The sequence below is a fragment of the Colletotrichum jinshuiense genome, chromosome 7 (genome assembly GCF_051148585.1).
Source record: "Colletotrichum jinshuiense chromosome 7, complete sequence".
In the NCBI taxonomy this organism is placed as follows: Eukaryota; Fungi; Ascomycota; class Sordariomycetes; order Glomerellales; family Glomerellaceae; genus Colletotrichum; species Colletotrichum jinshuiense.
This window is the reverse complement of record NC_139314.1, coordinates 2,641,566-2,656,972: the sequence shown is the minus strand read 5'-3', so window position 1 is coordinate 2,656,972 and position 15,407 is coordinate 2,641,566. Positions and strand designations below refer to the sequence as shown.

At 55.4% G+C, this 15,407-nt stretch overlaps 5 protein-coding genes across 5 annotated transcripts; 2 read left to right on the top strand and 3 right to left on the bottom strand.

Annotated features, from left to right (window-relative positions):
* Nucleotides 1–740: 740 nt before the first annotated feature.
* EsH8_VII_000698 (mitochondrial processing peptidase) lies at nucleotides 741–2,416 on the top strand (the record flags this gene model as incomplete). The annotated part of the gene is made up of 5 exons (XM_083270831.1): nucleotides 741–893; nucleotides 980–1,105; nucleotides 1,161–1,238; nucleotides 1,294–1,979; nucleotides 2,029–2,416. The coding sequence occupies 5 exons, from the start codon at nucleotides 741–743 to the stop codon at nucleotides 2,414–2,416; spliced, it is 1,431 nt and encodes a 476-aa protein (XP_083128388.1).
* Nucleotides 2,417–3,071: 655 nt separating this feature from the next.
* Nucleotides 3,072–5,768, bottom strand: EsH8_VII_000697 (trifunctional histidinol dehydrogenase/phosphoribosyl-AMP cyclohydrolase/phosphoribosyl-ATP diphosphatase; the record flags this gene model as incomplete). Its single annotated transcript, XM_083270830.1, has 2 exons — nucleotides 3,072–3,265; nucleotides 3,362–5,768. 2 exons carry the CDS (start codon nucleotides 5,766–5,768, stop codon nucleotides 3,072–3,074), a joined length of 2,601 nt encoding a protein of 866 aa, XP_083128387.1.
* A 762-nt stretch (nucleotides 5,769–6,530) lies between these two features.
* On the top strand, nucleotides 6,531–7,421 carry EsH8_VII_000696 (chromatin modification protein; the record flags this gene model as incomplete). Its single annotated transcript, XM_083270829.1, has 1 exon — nucleotides 6,531–7,421. One exon carries the CDS (start codon nucleotides 6,531–6,533, stop codon nucleotides 7,419–7,421), a length of 891 nt encoding a protein of 296 aa, XP_083128386.1.
* A 553-nt stretch (nucleotides 7,422–7,974) lies between these two features.
* EsH8_VII_000695 (phosphatidate phosphatase PAH1) lies at nucleotides 7,975–10,407 on the bottom strand (the record flags this gene model as incomplete). Its single annotated transcript, XM_083270828.1, has 3 exons — nucleotides 7,975–8,016; nucleotides 8,076–9,889; nucleotides 9,951–10,407. 3 exons carry the CDS (start codon nucleotides 10,405–10,407, stop codon nucleotides 7,975–7,977), a joined length of 2,313 nt encoding a protein of 770 aa, XP_083128385.1.
* Nucleotides 10,408–13,094: 2,687 nt separating this feature from the next.
* Nucleotides 13,095–14,663, bottom strand: EsH8_VII_000694 (UDP-N-acetylglucosamine diphosphorylase; the record flags this gene model as incomplete). The annotated part of the gene is made up of 2 exons (XM_083270827.1): nucleotides 13,095–13,163; nucleotides 13,218–14,663. 2 exons carry the CDS (start codon nucleotides 14,661–14,663, stop codon nucleotides 13,095–13,097), a joined length of 1,515 nt encoding a protein of 504 aa, XP_083128384.1.
* Nucleotides 14,664–15,407: the final 744 nt, after the last annotated feature.

Genomic DNA, 15,407 nt, shown 5'->3' with positions numbered 1-15,407 from the left:
TTCAACGATGAAGGCTCCCGGGAGTTAAGGGGGTAGAAATATAGAAGTCTCCGAGTAGCCAACCTGAGAATAGAGGGGTTCCTGGTTGACTTCTAAAGACGAAATACAGTAGCACACAATGGCCTATGTAGGAGTATGAGAGACATCTACTACGGACGAAGCCTAAAAGGCAATCTTGTGACCTATTGCACTAACAGCTCAACACAAGTCTCAGCTGCACGAATGGGACGTAGACTTGACGCAACAGCGGCTTGCCTGTCGCCTGGGCACGGGCAGGATCCGCTTAATTGGCCAATTGGAATTTGCAGCTGCAGACCGAGATGAAAAATGATTGATGCATCGATGCTGGTATATGATGGCCATGCAGCGAGCGGCCCACGGTGATTGGCAAGCACGGGGAATTTGGGTATCTAACACGGCAAAAAAGAGTCGCGGAGTCGCTGGGTGTCGGCGTCGTGGATTCCGGAAAGAATATTGCTGTTTTCGAGACGAACAATGAATGACAGACTAATAAATAGAATGTATGGATCTGTAGTGGTGTCAGATGTTGGGGCCATAGATTAGATACGTACCGTCTCTGATTGGCTCCGTTGCTGGGCCGGGGCATTCCGGAAGCCGACCTTACGCCTTGATTTCCAGGCATTAACAGCCTTTCGAAAGCGAAAGCTTTCTGAGCCGAAACCTCATCGAAAGATTTCATCAAACACCTCATACTACTCCCTATCCTCCACAACTCCGCCATGGCGTCCCGGAGACTAGCTTTGAACCTCTCGCAGGGGCTGCGAAGCCGGGCTGCTCTTTCCAGAGCAAGCCCAATTACCCGGGGCTTCGCCACGCCTTCCAACACCCCCTTCGGAAAGACTCAGACGACGACGTTGAAGAATGGACTGACTGTACGCATCACATCCGCTCATCCGCCCTGCGGCCCAATTGGCTTCAAAACCCGCGTCGCGAACCGTATCTAACTTTCTGATTTTAGGTCGCCACCGACTACTCGCCGTTCGCCCAGACCTCGACCGTCGGTGTGTGGATTGATGCCGGCTCAAGGGCTGAGACCGACGAGACCAATGGCACCGCCCACTTCCTCGAGCACCTTGCCTTCAAGGTAGGCCACGATGCGATGACGATACGATGATCCATCCCGCTGACCTAATTCTTAGGGTACCGCGAACAGGACGCAGCAGCAGCTCGAGCTCGAGATTGAGAACATGGGTGGCCACCTGAACGCCTACACCTCGGTTTGTTCCCGTCGGCCGAATCCATCAAAGTTTCCTCCCATTAACATTGTCACAGCGCGAAAACACCGTTTACTTCGCCAAGGCCTTCAACTCCGATGTTCCCCAGACTGTCGACATTCTCGCCGATATCCTCCAGAACTCCAAGCTCGAGGAGTCAGCCATTGAGCGCGAGCGCGACGTCATCCTCCGCGAGTCCGAGGAGGTTGAGAAGCAGATGGAGGAGGTCGTTTTCGACCACCTTCACGCTACTGCCTTCCAGCACCAGCCTCTCGGCCGCACCATCCTTGGCCCCCGCGAGAACATCCGCGACATCACCCGCACCGAGCTTACCAACTACATCAAGAACAACTACACTGCTGACCGCATGGTCCTCGTTGGCGCTGGCGGCATCCCCCACGAGAAGCTTGTCGAGCTCGCCGAGAAGAACTTCAGCGGCCTTCCCTCCACCGGACCCCTGACCCAGGCCTACCAGCTGTCCAAGCAGAAGGCTGACTTCATCGGCTCCGATGTCCGTGTTCGCGACGACAACATCCCTACCGCCAACATCGCCATCGCCGTCGAGGGTGTTAGCTGGAACAGCGACGACTACTACACTGCCCTTGTTGCCCAAGCCATTGTCGGCAACTACGACAAGGCCATTGGCAACGCTCCTCACCAGGGCAGCAAGCTTAGCGGTTTCGTCCACAAGCACGACATTGCCAACAGCTTCATGAGCTTCTCCACCAGCTACAGCGACACTGGGTAAGCCATCATTACTAATCTGGTCTTGACCATTGCTAACATTTTGAAGTCTCTGGGGTATCTACCTCGTCACCGACAAGCACGACCGCATTGACGATCTCGTCTACTTCGCCCAGCGCGAGTGGATGCGTCTGAGCCGCAACGTCAGCGAGGCTGAGACCGAGCGCGCCAAGGCCCAGCTTAAGGCTTCCATCCTCCTCTCCCTTGACGGCACTACCGCCATCGCCGAGGACATTGGCCGCCAGCTGATTACCACCGGCCGCCGTGCCAACCCTGCCGAGATCGAGCGCACCATCGACGCTATTACCGAGAAGGATGTTATGGATTTCGCCAGCAGGAAGCTTTGGGACCAGGACATTGCCATCTCCGCCGTTGGAAGCATTGAGGGTCTCTTCGACTACTCCAGACTGAGGGCCACTATGAAGCCCAAGTACTAAATGGGGTTTGGTGATTTCGAGGAGATTAGGGTATAGAGTGTATGAGATACCGTTACAGGCTAGTGTATCATAAAGACTTCCCTTGTTCATATGTCTGTGACATCCACAAGCTTAGCAGCTTGAGCGACCTAATTCTACTTTGTTCCCTGGACGACAGGATGTACCGAACTGTCCACATCTCGTCGTCCTCAACATACCAGACAGTGAGGCTATCTAGCAAAGGGGGAGTTGACGATGGCTCGGATATGGAAAGCCAGCCAAGCATGACAAAACTTTACTATTACCAACGACCATCCGTCGGTTTTGATGTCTGATTCAGACGATAGCAGACCGGCAAGTGCGTTGCGTGGTCTCAGATGCTATTCATCGTAATCCCACCTCTCACATATATGAGGGACCATGACCACATCAGGGTGTTGTCAAGTTATCGCAAGGCCGTGTGCCATGAAGGTGAGAGCATAGAGACCAAAAAAGCAAAATTTTAAAGGGGGGAGAAGAGTGACAAGTAACTGCATCAAACAAAAACCCCATTCCCTTGCCAGAACATGTTCGAGTTTTTTTCTATGTATCCGAAGACTGGTATAACTACATAAAATCATGATTCACCTCCCATCCCCACCAACTTTTCTTTTCCCATTCTGTTGTAACCGAGAAATCACTTGCGGTTCATGTAGTCAAGACGAATTTCCACGGCTCTGCGGTGAGCCTCCAGGGCCTCCGTCTTGGCAAGCTGCATGACGGCGTCGCCGACGTTGCGCAGGCCCTCGGCCGTTAGGTTGGAGCTGGTGATGTGCTTGACAAAGGAGGCGAGGTTAACGCCCGAGTACTGCTTGGCGTATCCGTACGTGGCTGTAATGTTTTGGTTAGTTTCGGTGCGTATTGGTGACTAAGTGAATGTGTGTATAGAACTAAGAGAGATGGGAGGAAAGGGGGGAGGTAGCTTACGCAGAGAGTGGTTGACACCAGCAGAGTAGTCGCCCACACTCTCGGGTGTCCACTCGCCGATGAATACACTGCCGGCATTCATGACCTTCTCAGTCACCTTCTCAGCGTCCTTGATCTGGAGGATAAGGTGCTCGGGGGCGTAATCATTGCTGATGCGCATGGCCTCGTCAACGGTCTTGACCTGGATGGTAACCGAGTGGGCAATTGATCCACGGACGATGTCCACGCGGGGCAAGGCCATGGCCTGGTTGTGAAGCTCATCCTCGATGGCCTGTAGCTGCTGCTCATTCAAGTCGATGGCAATGAGGATGACCTGGCTGTCGACACCGTGCTCGGCCTGAGAAAGCAAGTCCGAGGCGACGAATGCCGGGTTGGCATCTTTGTCGGCAACAACAAGAACCTCGGAGGGGCCGGCGGGCATGTCGATGCTGACGCCGGCGTTGGTGTCATTGCTGACAAACATCTTGGCTGCTGTGACGAACTGGTTTCCGGGGCCGAGAATCTTGTCAACCTTGGTCACACTCTCCGTGCCGTAGGCCATGGCAGCCACTGCCTGGGCACCGCCCGCGAGAACGATGCTCTCGGCGCCGACCTTGTGAGCGACGTAGACGATCTCCGGGGTGAGGCTGCCGTCCGAGCGGGGAGGCGAGGCGAAGACAATCTTTTGGCAGCCGGCAACCATGGCGGGGACACCAAGCATCAGGGCCGTAGAGGGGAGGACAGCGGTTCCGCCGGGGACATAGAGGCCGACGCGCTCAATTGGGCGGGAGAAACGACTGCAGATGACACCGGGCATTGTCTCAACCTGCAGAGGCTTGTCCTCCTTCTGAGCGGCGTGGAACTTGCGGATGTTCTCGAAGGAGATGTCAATGGCCTTGATCGACTCGGGTGACAGTTGCATGGCCTCCTTCGGGAAGGGAGCCTTGAGAACGGGCGAAGTCAAAGACGTGGCCCTCTCGAACTTGTGAGTGTATGACAGGACGGCCTTGTCGCCTCCGTTCCGCACCTCATCGATGATGGGCTTGACAATGTTCAGAATGGCCTCGGGCGACTTCTGCGAAGGGCGCTTCAGCACCTCATCAATCTCGGAGGCCGAGGAGTTCGTCAGGTCGAATCTGCGCATCTTTATCCTTTCAGACTTGTTGTCCTTGGCTGCGGCTGCCTGTGCAGGCGCAGGTGCAGGCGCAGGCGGCTGGTTAGTCTTGATGCCCTCCTTCTCGGCCCACTTGCCCTTAGCATCACCAGTCCTCCTCTTGACCTTGAACGCCTTGGCGTCCAGGTTTCTCTCGATGTCTGCGAGGCTGACGCCAGCACTGACAGCTTTGGCGAGAGCAAAGTAAATCAAATCAGCAGCCTCAAAGGCAACCTCCTGGGGCGTCTTGGCATCGCACAGCTCCTCTGCCTCCTCCATGATCTTGGCTCGCAGAAGCTTCTCATCAGAAAAGAGACGAGCAGTGTAAGAGCCCGCGGGTGCGGACTTCTTCCGCGACTGCAGGGTCTGCTCCAACCTGGGGATGCCGTTCAAATCGCCGAAGCAGCCGTGCTGATCCAGGTGGCAGAAGCCACCCTTTTGCCTGACGACAAACTTGAGCGTGTCGTTGTCGCAGTCCAGGGAGATGCGGAGGAGCTCCTGGGTGTCACCGGAAGTGGCGCCCTTGATCCAAAGGCCGCGCTTGCGGCTCTGGTAGACGCCGGTACGGGTCCGGACGGCCTCGCCGACACTCTCGGTGCTGCTGTACGCAAGTCCCAATGCCGTGCCAGACTCATCGCACACAACGGTGGGGAGGAGACCGTCGGGCCGGTCCGACTTCCAGAATGAAGAAATGAGCTTAGAGAGAGGCAGCTTCTTTGACTCCTCCTTGCTGGCCGTCAAACCATCGGATGGCAGGACGGGGACGGCATTGCACTGCTTAGCAATGTCGACAAAGTGCTCCAGGTTGCTCTCGGGGATGGGCTTGATAAAGAGGTTCGGCAGCTTCTCCACCTTGCAGTGCTCAATGAAGGATCCCAGATCGCACGTAGTAGAGTCAAAGTCCTTGACAAGGACGGCATTCTTGGAGGCGGGCTTCGTCGAGACGTCGGCGGTTGAGAGAATGGAGCCTACGCGGGACCCGAACTCCTCGTACTGCGCCAGGTTCTCGGGAGAGACGAAGACCATCCTGGCACCGGCGTCGAGCAGGGAGATAACATCGTCTCTTGACGAGATACCGGTGACGTCAAAGTAACCGCGGAACTCTGCGTTGTGCTGCTTCAGGAAGGTGTGGAACTGTTCCAGGGTCTGGTCGTTGGCCTCAAAGAAGGGGGCACCGAGTATCGAGACCTGCTCGCGGTCGAGGCTATCCAGCGTGGCCGGGCGGGAGGGGTCGGCCACGCTGATAAGGAAGGGGAAGGGTAGTGTTGTCTCCATGGCCGCTTTTGTTTGTTTTCGTGAGGGATGTCTCTCTCTCACACTGCCATGCACATGAAAGAAGTCCAATTGATGGTCAAGAAAATGAGTCAACAAGAAAGTTGCTTGCAGTTAATTGGGAAAGCGGAATGTCACTCTAAAAGGTCAAGAAGCAATCCACTGTGACTCAATTCAGGGAAAGACCGCCACTAAAAGTAAAAATCCTCAGAGTGTGACACCACCACTTTACTATGTCCTGCATCGGCGGGTGTTGTGGTGGGGCAACTGCCCCTCCATGCAAGTTTTTGGAGGTCATCCAATCCACGCCCTGCCGATTTGCCCGTCGGAGACCCATGTCCATGTGGGATTAAGCTATGGTCAGTGCGCTGTCTGAGCCCTCCGGAGCGGAATTATATGCCAACCGTCGAGAATTCGCAGGCAAGACCTCAGACTTAGTCAGTGGGAACGATTAACGCGCCTGAGCCTTGTGGGTAGCTCTTTCCACGAGGTGACCTAGCCAGCCCGATCAAATACTTTCAGCGACCAGGTTCTGCCTTTCGTTTTCTTCACGATACCTGCCAACGACCTGTCTGTGTTTTTAGCCTGCCCTCGCACAACGCTTCGGTTCCAGCATTACCACCCCTGGCAATTAGCTAGGCCAGTCGCGTCGGCCATCTCCAACCCCGATCGCAACGAGGAGATGCAATCACTCCATCAAATCACAACCAATTAACACCACCATTCCCACTCGCTGCCAACGCAGCACCACCAAAGAACAAAAAGATGGCCTCGCAAGCATCTGAGCCGCCAACGAACGGCGTGCCCTCCTCTTCAGGCGCCTCCGCCTCGCAAACAATAACCAACACCCAAGCAACCGCGACGACCTCGACAACAGGCTCGCAGCCCCCGTCCCAAACCCAACCGACCCAGTCCTCTTCCACCCAACAAGCCTCACAACAACCACAGCAGCAGCAACAGCAACAGCAATCAACACCCCTCGCCCCCAACGCCTCGGCCCCCCGCCCCCGCGACTCGCGCATGATCGAGCTCCTCCTCACCTCCCAGGGCGTCACATCGTACGAATCCCGCGTGCCCCTCCTCCTTCTAGACTTCGCCTACCGCCACACCTCGAGCATCCTCTCCGACGCAATCTACCTCTCCGCGGACCCTTACACCTCCCAAGCGGGCTCCAAGGCCTCCGCCTCGGGCGCTGCCGCCGGCGCGCTCCCGGGCACGGCGGATGCATCCGTCAGCGCCAACGCCGTCAAGCTCGCCATTGCCGCGCGGCTGGGATACCAGTTTCGCGGGGGCGGCGGCGCGGGCGGTGTCTCCAAGGACTGGCTGCAGGAGCTCGCGCGTGAGAGGAACAAGACGGCCCTACCAAAGGTCGCGCAGAACGAGTGGGGCCTGCGGCTGCCCAGCGAGCGGTTCGTACTCAGCGGCGTCAGCTGGGGTCTTAAGGATGTGTGGGAGGAGGCCGGCATCGACGAGGATGAGGACGAGGATGACGAGTCGGGGCCCGGCGCGGACGGGAGCGGCGCCATGGAGGGCGTGGAGGCGACGAACGCGACGGCGGACGAGGACATTGGAGGCGATGGCATCGAGGGTGGCACGATGGAGGATGTATTTGGCAAGGATGTGGACGAGGATGCGGAGATGGAGGGCACGTCTTAGCAGGGCTGTATTCCGCACATGTACCGTCCGGAATCGGTCGACCAGCAATGGTGGAGTGGCCAGAGGTGGTCCGGCTGACGTTGAGCTGGCATGTATTATTTCGGCCTTCAATGCTTATTATGGAAAGGAAAGGAGTCGTAGGGGAGTTCACGAATTTTTTTTAATTTTTTTGGGGATGCGCGGGCACGATTCGGCATTGCCAAGCTCGGCCGTCCTGAGCGATGCCTCGTACGTTTAACTAGCAAGCTAGCTAGGCCAGGGTTCGTCACAACAAAAGATGCGAGAGCAAGAGAGAAGTAAAAGGGACAAAAAAAAAGCCATCATCGGCGACTTTCGCGCGCAGCTTCGGTTGGTGTCATGAATGTGGGAGAGTTGAATACTGTAGTTTCATTTCGCAATTCCACTACGAGTGAAAGCACTAATTCCAGACGCCCCTCGCTATGCAACATGAACATTCATTTCCATTCCCAACAACACCCCATTATGCTCGTATCCCCCCAAACCATTTCTAGAACCCCAGGTACAAATAGTAGAAGCGCATCAACACGGAATATTAGTTCGCACCTGCTTTAACATTAGGGTTATACACGGTGGCCTGTTCCTCCCTTTAGCACACTATTTCCGCACACCTTTTTCAAGGGTGAGATGATTTACCCCAGTGATTAACTCGGCGCCGACGTCTTCTACGATCATCTTTGGCGCAGGTGAAGGCTTGGTTTGCTTGTTGCTGGGCTGTGGAGTCCGCTCGCGTTGGGCCCTCGCATTGAGGTCAGCGTCGTCGTCTGCGTCGTCGTCTTCATCATCCTCGGCGTCTTCATCATCTGCATCTTCATCCTCCATGATGGAGGCTGCGAGCGGGTCATCGCCGTCGACGCTCCCACTGAGGATGCTCTCGCGTTCGTCACCGTACTCGTCAACAGAGTCTCGTGAGATGTAGCTCTGGCCCATCTCGTCGCCAATTTCCTCGTCATCGTCAACGTCCTCCTCTAGGTCGGCCTGCTCATCTTCTTCATCCGAGTCGCTTGCAGAGAATTCGTCCCACTCCAATGGAGTGTCTCTCCAGTATGTGAAATCCGTGTACTCCTCTCCGCCACCCTTGACCAAGGTGCTCACAGGCGGGAAAAAGTGATCCACGACCTCGTTGATGTTGATGTAGCTTAACTTGAGTTTGTTCAAGCTGAGCAAATCGAGCGAAACCTCGGCATTGGAGTTGATAGTAAAGATACGGTTCCTTGGAACATCCACTGTCCTGTACGAGATTTGGTCCGTGAGACGGTTTCCGAATCCAGCATAAAACGGCGTGCGGTCTGGGCCGTACAAATGCCGGATGTCGCGGAGAGTGGCCATCTTGAAAACATGAGGTTTTCTGAGGTAAACCTCACGACGAAGCGCGGCCATTGTCCTATCCGGAGATAAAATTGTAGGCCCGCGCGGCACCCGGTATTGCCCTTGCTGGATGCCAGCCAGGTACGCTCTCGTAGTGTCGGACTGCCCCACTGATCGACTGGTCAGGTACATAATGTTGTATCCGTTTGCGACAATGTCGCTGTAGAGTTTGGCTACACCGGCGTGCGTCCAATCACGGCCAATCATGTTGAGAACGTGGCCCAGCGCATCCGACTTGGTGATAGTGCCGTCAATGTCCGAAATGACAACTGGCGTCTCATGCTTCCAGAGGTACATGTTGGCCTCGCAAGTCGCTCTGTTGACAGTGAAGCTCATAGTATTCTCTCCAGGCTTCAGGCACAACTCCTTCAGCTGATCACTAGTCAACCGCAGTGTCTTGGCGTAGTTCAGGTTTGGGTTACCGGCCGTCGACTGAGGAGGTGTGCTGGGAGGTGTCTGCATGCCAGAAGCACCAGCGTCCGACTCCGTCCTTCTGTGGATTGGAGAGGGCGCGGTGGTTGTCACATCGCTACCATCACTCTGATATCCAGGATCCGAGGCAGCATCCGCCGCAATGAGTGGGGACGGGCGATAGCCTGCTTCCATGGTCTTCTTCTTGGCCGCCTCCTTAGCCTCTTCACTGCTGTAAATCCAGATGTTACCATGCTCGTCCATGCCAAAAAGCGAACCGATGTCGTAGGGACCCTCGAGCTCCTCGGAGAGAATCTTCCGCGCGAGTATTTCGGCGCGGAACACGTCCTCTTCGTTGCTCTTGAAGCCGGTCATGTCCAGCATAAGGTCGCCGCTCTCTGTGACATGGCTCGGGATGTTATTGGCCGAAAGCTCTTTGGATAGCAAAAGCGCCCGCTCGAGTGCTTCCTTTGGAGGCAGCGGAGGAGGGCTCTGCGATCTTTCGGACAAGGCGAAATCGGCAGAGCTTTCGCCAAACTCCCGCTCGCTCGCACGTGCTGACTTGCGGAGTATATCGTCGCTGTACGGCCGCTGGGCGGCGGTTGCCCAGTCTTCTGATCTCGGTCGTCCGTGGGAGAGGTCTGGAGAGGTGGAAAGAGGGGTATTTAGCCCTGCGACTGTTAGCATGTGTTTGCGCAAACGGGGCTTCTCAAAGATAGGCATGGGACAAACCGTGATGGGGCCCGAACGTTGCGGCATGGATGACTGAATTGGGCGGACGGCGAGGCTTTCTAGAGTCGGAATCCAGGTCCAACAGATCTGGTTCACCAAGACCGGGCGACGAAGGGTTCTCCGGGTTCAAGGGAGGGCTCGACGCTGGGGAGACCAAGGGCGACGTTTGCAGATCCCTCGGGATAGTATCACTGGTCTCGAAAACGAAGAAGGCCTCGCCCTCCTCACCGAGCTTCATGGAGTAGTCCTGCTTAACGCCATTGACTTTGAACTCGACCTTTTTCTCGTAGGGTCGCAGCAGGGAGAACTTTCCGAAGCGGACGTGGAAAGGCGAACATGTAAGAGAGCCATCCTCTTGCTCAACGACGATGACATCAATGGCGCCGCTGAGAGTGGCCGGGTTGATGGAGTTCCATGTCGATGAGACGGACGCGCTGAGGTTTCGTACGTATTGCATGGTGACCGAGAAGCTCCGTCTTTGTAACGGGTTGAAGCTCACGAATGTTCGAAGGGAATGGAACCGGACGCAGGGACAGGAATGCCAGCGGAGGACTTCCTAGGACGAAGTGCTGCGGCTTCTCGAACCTGAGGAAGGCCGGTAGTCGGGAGCCGAGTAGAGCTATGCCGCGATGTCTGTGGAGGCGAGCGTAATTGTTGGGGAAGGTAGTAATTAATATTGGGATACAGGGTACGAGGGTGGGAGTGGGAGGGGTGCAGGAGAGTCTAGAAGCTGAGTTTGAGAAGCGCAAAGAGCAAGGGAGTGGGTTTTGGTATGTGGCGGACTGAGAATCACGGACAAAAAGATGTAGTCAAGCCGGAGAGAGAACCAGGAACACCGGATCTAAATCACGATTAAGGTTTCGGTCGCGCGGTGTCGGATGGGAAGAAGGGAACGGTCAGAGGTTCAATAAACCTTCGGCGGTACAGTACATATGTGCTCAGGGACGGATGGGATGGGGCAGTATGGTGCAAAGATGACGGAGCTGATTCCTTTGGGGGAAGTCCATCAGGCCGGGGAAGCAGAGGAAAGACGACAAACGGGGCGGCCATGGACGTTGGATCCGGTCAGTGAGGTACGGGCGGGAGCAGAAGGACCTGGCGAGCAGGGGGGAGCAAGCAGCCACCCCTGCTTGTTGGTCGAACCGGCCCAACAAGCTGCGGTAAGCTAAGGAAGCCAGGCTTTTCTTGCCTGGCTTAGTTGACGCTGCCACGGATCATGTGAAGGTGGACATTCCAGTTCCCATCAAAAGCACCCAAAATGCGCTTGGTGAGCGCCATGGGCGGCCAGCCCCCGTAGGAACCCCTGGCCGGAGCCATGCCACGGGCTGCTCTCACTGGAATGGCCGCTCATAACCGCAAATACAATGCACACTAAAAGGGCCAATGCTGGCATGAGGGTGAGGTGGCCTGCCTCCGTGTGTGGCACGAGGGCCGGTGGGCTTGCATACGCTAGGCCGCCGGCCGAGGTCCTTGGTGAGAAATCTACATGCAAGTCGACGCTCAATGCCCCAGGAGCTCTCTTTTCATTGGAATGTAAAATTTTTACGAAAGAGATTTTTTTCCCCCTTCCCTTTCCCCATTTTCCTTGCTATTTTGGCCTTCTTGGCCCGTGACTCTTTTCCTCCCCCCTCAATATTTTACATCGATGGTGCACGGCTTCGAGGCCCCAGCATGACACCAACAAAAAAAAAAAAGCACATGGGTCCATTGTCACCAATCCAAGCCCCTAAGACCATGACCCGTCAGCTGTTTTCTCTCAACGTCCTCGCCAGCCTCCTTCCTGCATTGTGCTGTGCTGTTGCAGCCAAGGGTGTATTCTGCACACAATGGATACGACACCCCACACTCTCACTCGCCTGAACTGGGCCAGTCGGCTGACTCGGTCGTGTAACTGAAAGTACTCGTGACACCTCATGACTGGTAGGATAACCCAAGACCTGCACTGTTGCTTCGTAGCCCTGTCAAGTCTTCTCGCCCCCTCCGGAGAGGAAGGTAGAAAAAAAGTGACACCAGCCAATGCTTCGTTGCTGATGTCATTGTCAGGCCAAAATTCACCCCTCCATCGCCCATTCTCGATTCCCCATTGTCTCGTAATTCTTCACCAGATCTAGCTACAGCCCAGACATGAGAAAGGGAAAAAAATAAAACAAACACCCCCACCCTTTCTGCCGTAAACACCCTCCAAAAGGCTACGCATTTCGTTACTGTTCTCGTCTCCTAGCTCTCCTCCTCCGTCATCCTAACCTTACCGGGCCTTTTTCCGTTGTCATTGACGAAACTGGATTATCTGCCGTGGCTATCTGCCTGGAATCGCTCCGAAGAGCCGAGGTCACATGCGCAGGTGGGCGCATGAATCACAACCCATGCTGTCAACTGGGCCCAGCTACTTTCTCTATCTTTCTCTCTCTTTTCTATATTCCGTCTCCATAGAAATAGGAGTTACAAAGGGGGGAGGGGATAAATAAAGGATAAAAGTGGTTGGTGTGATGAGGTCCAATCCAGAGTCGGGCATTGGCGGTAGGCTCAGGCACAGTGTGCGATCAAGGTTGATTGTGCAGGCATACCCAGCCTTAAGCCAAGTCAGATGCCCGTAAGATCTGGATTGCAATTCTTGGCAACAGCTCAGACGAAGAGATAATTTTCCGGTCTGCAGATGTTGCGCCTCCCGCCCGTGCCTTCTTCCGGCGTAGACGAACTGCATTAGTCGTCCAACAGGGCTTTCCCCTCGAGAACATGTCATCAATCGTAGCAGCAGCAAGGGGTATATCGTTCCAAACCCACTTGTGCCTCTGACGGCGTACCAATGAGGAGCGACAACCAACCTTGAATAAGTGATCCTTTGGCCAACAGCTGTGATACCTGATAATGCTGCAAAATGCTACCAAGTAGGTGCGCCCGAGGCTGAATTGCGTGCACACGGCCATCCCACTTCGTTATAGCCTCAAAACATCAGAATACATCATGACATCCACAATTGATCAATAGCGTTGACAATTGAAATATAACTTTTCGTATCTAGACCTTAAATATTCAAGGTTTCACGGCTTGCTGCCCAATATTTGACCCATCAACCAGGATGGTATTTTCAGAGCTCCTGGTCCTGTCGCAAACGCCCACTATCCCGCATCATCAAGTTTCGCACACTTACTCAACTTCCAAAACCGCGGGGGCCTTGACCTCCTTTCCACTGAGCTTCTCCAATCCCTCACCACCCTATGTAGGCCGTTAGCATCTGTCTTATGAAGCCGGATAAAGGCAATGACTTACGTAGCTGAAGAGGGGCGAAACCTCGACGCCATCATCGGTGCTCTGACTAGTGACGGTAGCGCCGGCAGCCTCAAGCCAACGCTTGCCCTGCTGCATAATATCACGCTTGCTGGTATCGGGGTCATCCTCACCCGTGCCACGGGCGTTCTTGAGCGGCGAGAACTCGTCTTCGCGCTTCACCTCCATGGAAGCAAACTTGCTGAGCTCCAGCATGGGGAACACATCAAAGACAAACTGCTCCAGCTTGATTCCGTTGGGCTTCTCGGGCTTGACAGTCTCGCCAGACTTAAGATCGGCGTAGGGAATCTTCTTGCGTGCAATGTGGTGGGGTAGCTTGTGCGCCCATTGAGGGATGCTCTCAAGAAAGCGGAAGGAGTAGTAGTGGTTGACGATGTTGGCTGCGCGGAACTTGAGAACACCGGCCTGCTTAGGATCCTGTGCCTCAGCCGTCTCCTGATCAATTTCAGAGTACTCAACAACGTCGGGCTTGCCGTTCTTGAGAAGAATCAGACCGACGGACTCGGTGGCGTTACGCTTGCGCACGACCTTGGTGGTAATGTCGACGTTCTTGGAGGCAGAGAAGCCGATAAAGACGGGGTCGGCAACCTTGACGAGGCAGTTGTCTACACAGTACGCGTGGATGTGCTCGATGCCCCTCTTGCGCATGTCGCCCATGACGTCCGAGACAACGAGCGCCTGGTAGATACCTCCATTGCCATCAGGAGCAACGGCCACCTTTCCCTTGGACTCGAGCAAGATCTTGCCATCGTTGGAAATGCAGGGCAGGACACCCTGCTCAAAGATGAAGACGTTGGCCTTCTCCAGGCCGAAGTAGTTGTTCTCCTGGAAGTACTGCTCCGTGGGGCCGCGGGTGGGGCCGGATGTCATGACGTACCACGGGACGACAGCCTTGCCAGTGCCAGCCTTCTTAGCCGCCAGCTCCTGAACCTTGCGGATACGCTCAGCCTGGATCTGGAAGAGCGACTTGTGGCTCGGAAGACCGATATCATAGCAGCCCTTGGGCGCCGAGCTACCCAGTCTCGTACCCTGACCGCCCGCCATCAGCACAACGGCCACCTTGTTCTGTCCAATCAGGTCGAGACCTGACTGGTACCACTTCTCAATGTCTTCGGGCTTCGAGTCGAGGATACTGGCGGTGGCAGACTCGGGGAGAGGCTCGAGGCCGGACTGGGCCGAGGCATCTTCTGTCTTGGGGGGGTTCAGGGCGCGGTCGGTGATCTTGTTGATGTGCTCGGGGTCAAAGCCAGACAGCTGCTGAAAGAGAGCTGCCTTCTCTGGGGTAGGGAGGTCATCGTAGAAGGTGAAGACCTGATCCTGCCCAGCCTTGGAGTACTTCTCCTTGAGCTGGGAAACCTGCTCGGCAGAGGGCTCGGTGACAGCAGGCTTGCTGGTGCCGATGTTCAGAACAGACTTGATGGCATCCATGATGGGCGTGGGTATCTCGATGGGGTAGCCTTCAATGAAGTCAATTGGAGCTGTCGATGCTCAGGACGGAGGTTGATGGGATGGGATGATTAAAGAATAACGATGGCTAGGAGCTGAAGCAACGATAGAAGCAAAAGGCGGAGAGGAAGTAAACAGATGAGGTCTCCAGGCAAGGTACGGACAGGTAGGTAGCTTACCTTACTTGTAGTCCCCGCCAAGGACCCCTCAATGGTCCAAATATAGTGCCAAAGTGGGAGCTGCTGCTGGGTTGTCAAGGTCCCCGCCAGTTGTCAGGTCAGATCCATTGGGCAGTTCGCTTTCAGATGGGATGGAACCCCCCCATTCCAGGACCGCAAGACGCCTTCAGGGGGTGATAGGTCGCTTTCAGCTGCATGCCCCTCACTCCAATTCGTTTTCAGGGGATCCTCAGCAGCCAGCCACCTCAGCACATGTGCCCGGAGGCGTCGTCAAGGCCTGCATCCTGTGGGAGAGGTACAGGCCCGGATACGAGAAGTTTCGAGGACGAACACGCTGAATCCTCGGCTCACGTAAGAAACTTGGTACCATGTTGCGATCATCGTGGCACTGCAGCCACTTCGGCCGTGGGAGTCGGGGCTGTGCGAAGTGGCGTTAGCAGCCTAAGGTCGGTGAGAGGCATGGTGACTTTTTTTCGTAGCCTGGTGGTGATATTAATTTGAAAAGTCTCGAGTAAAGTAGAGCAGCAACTTTGTTCCTTCCGAAATT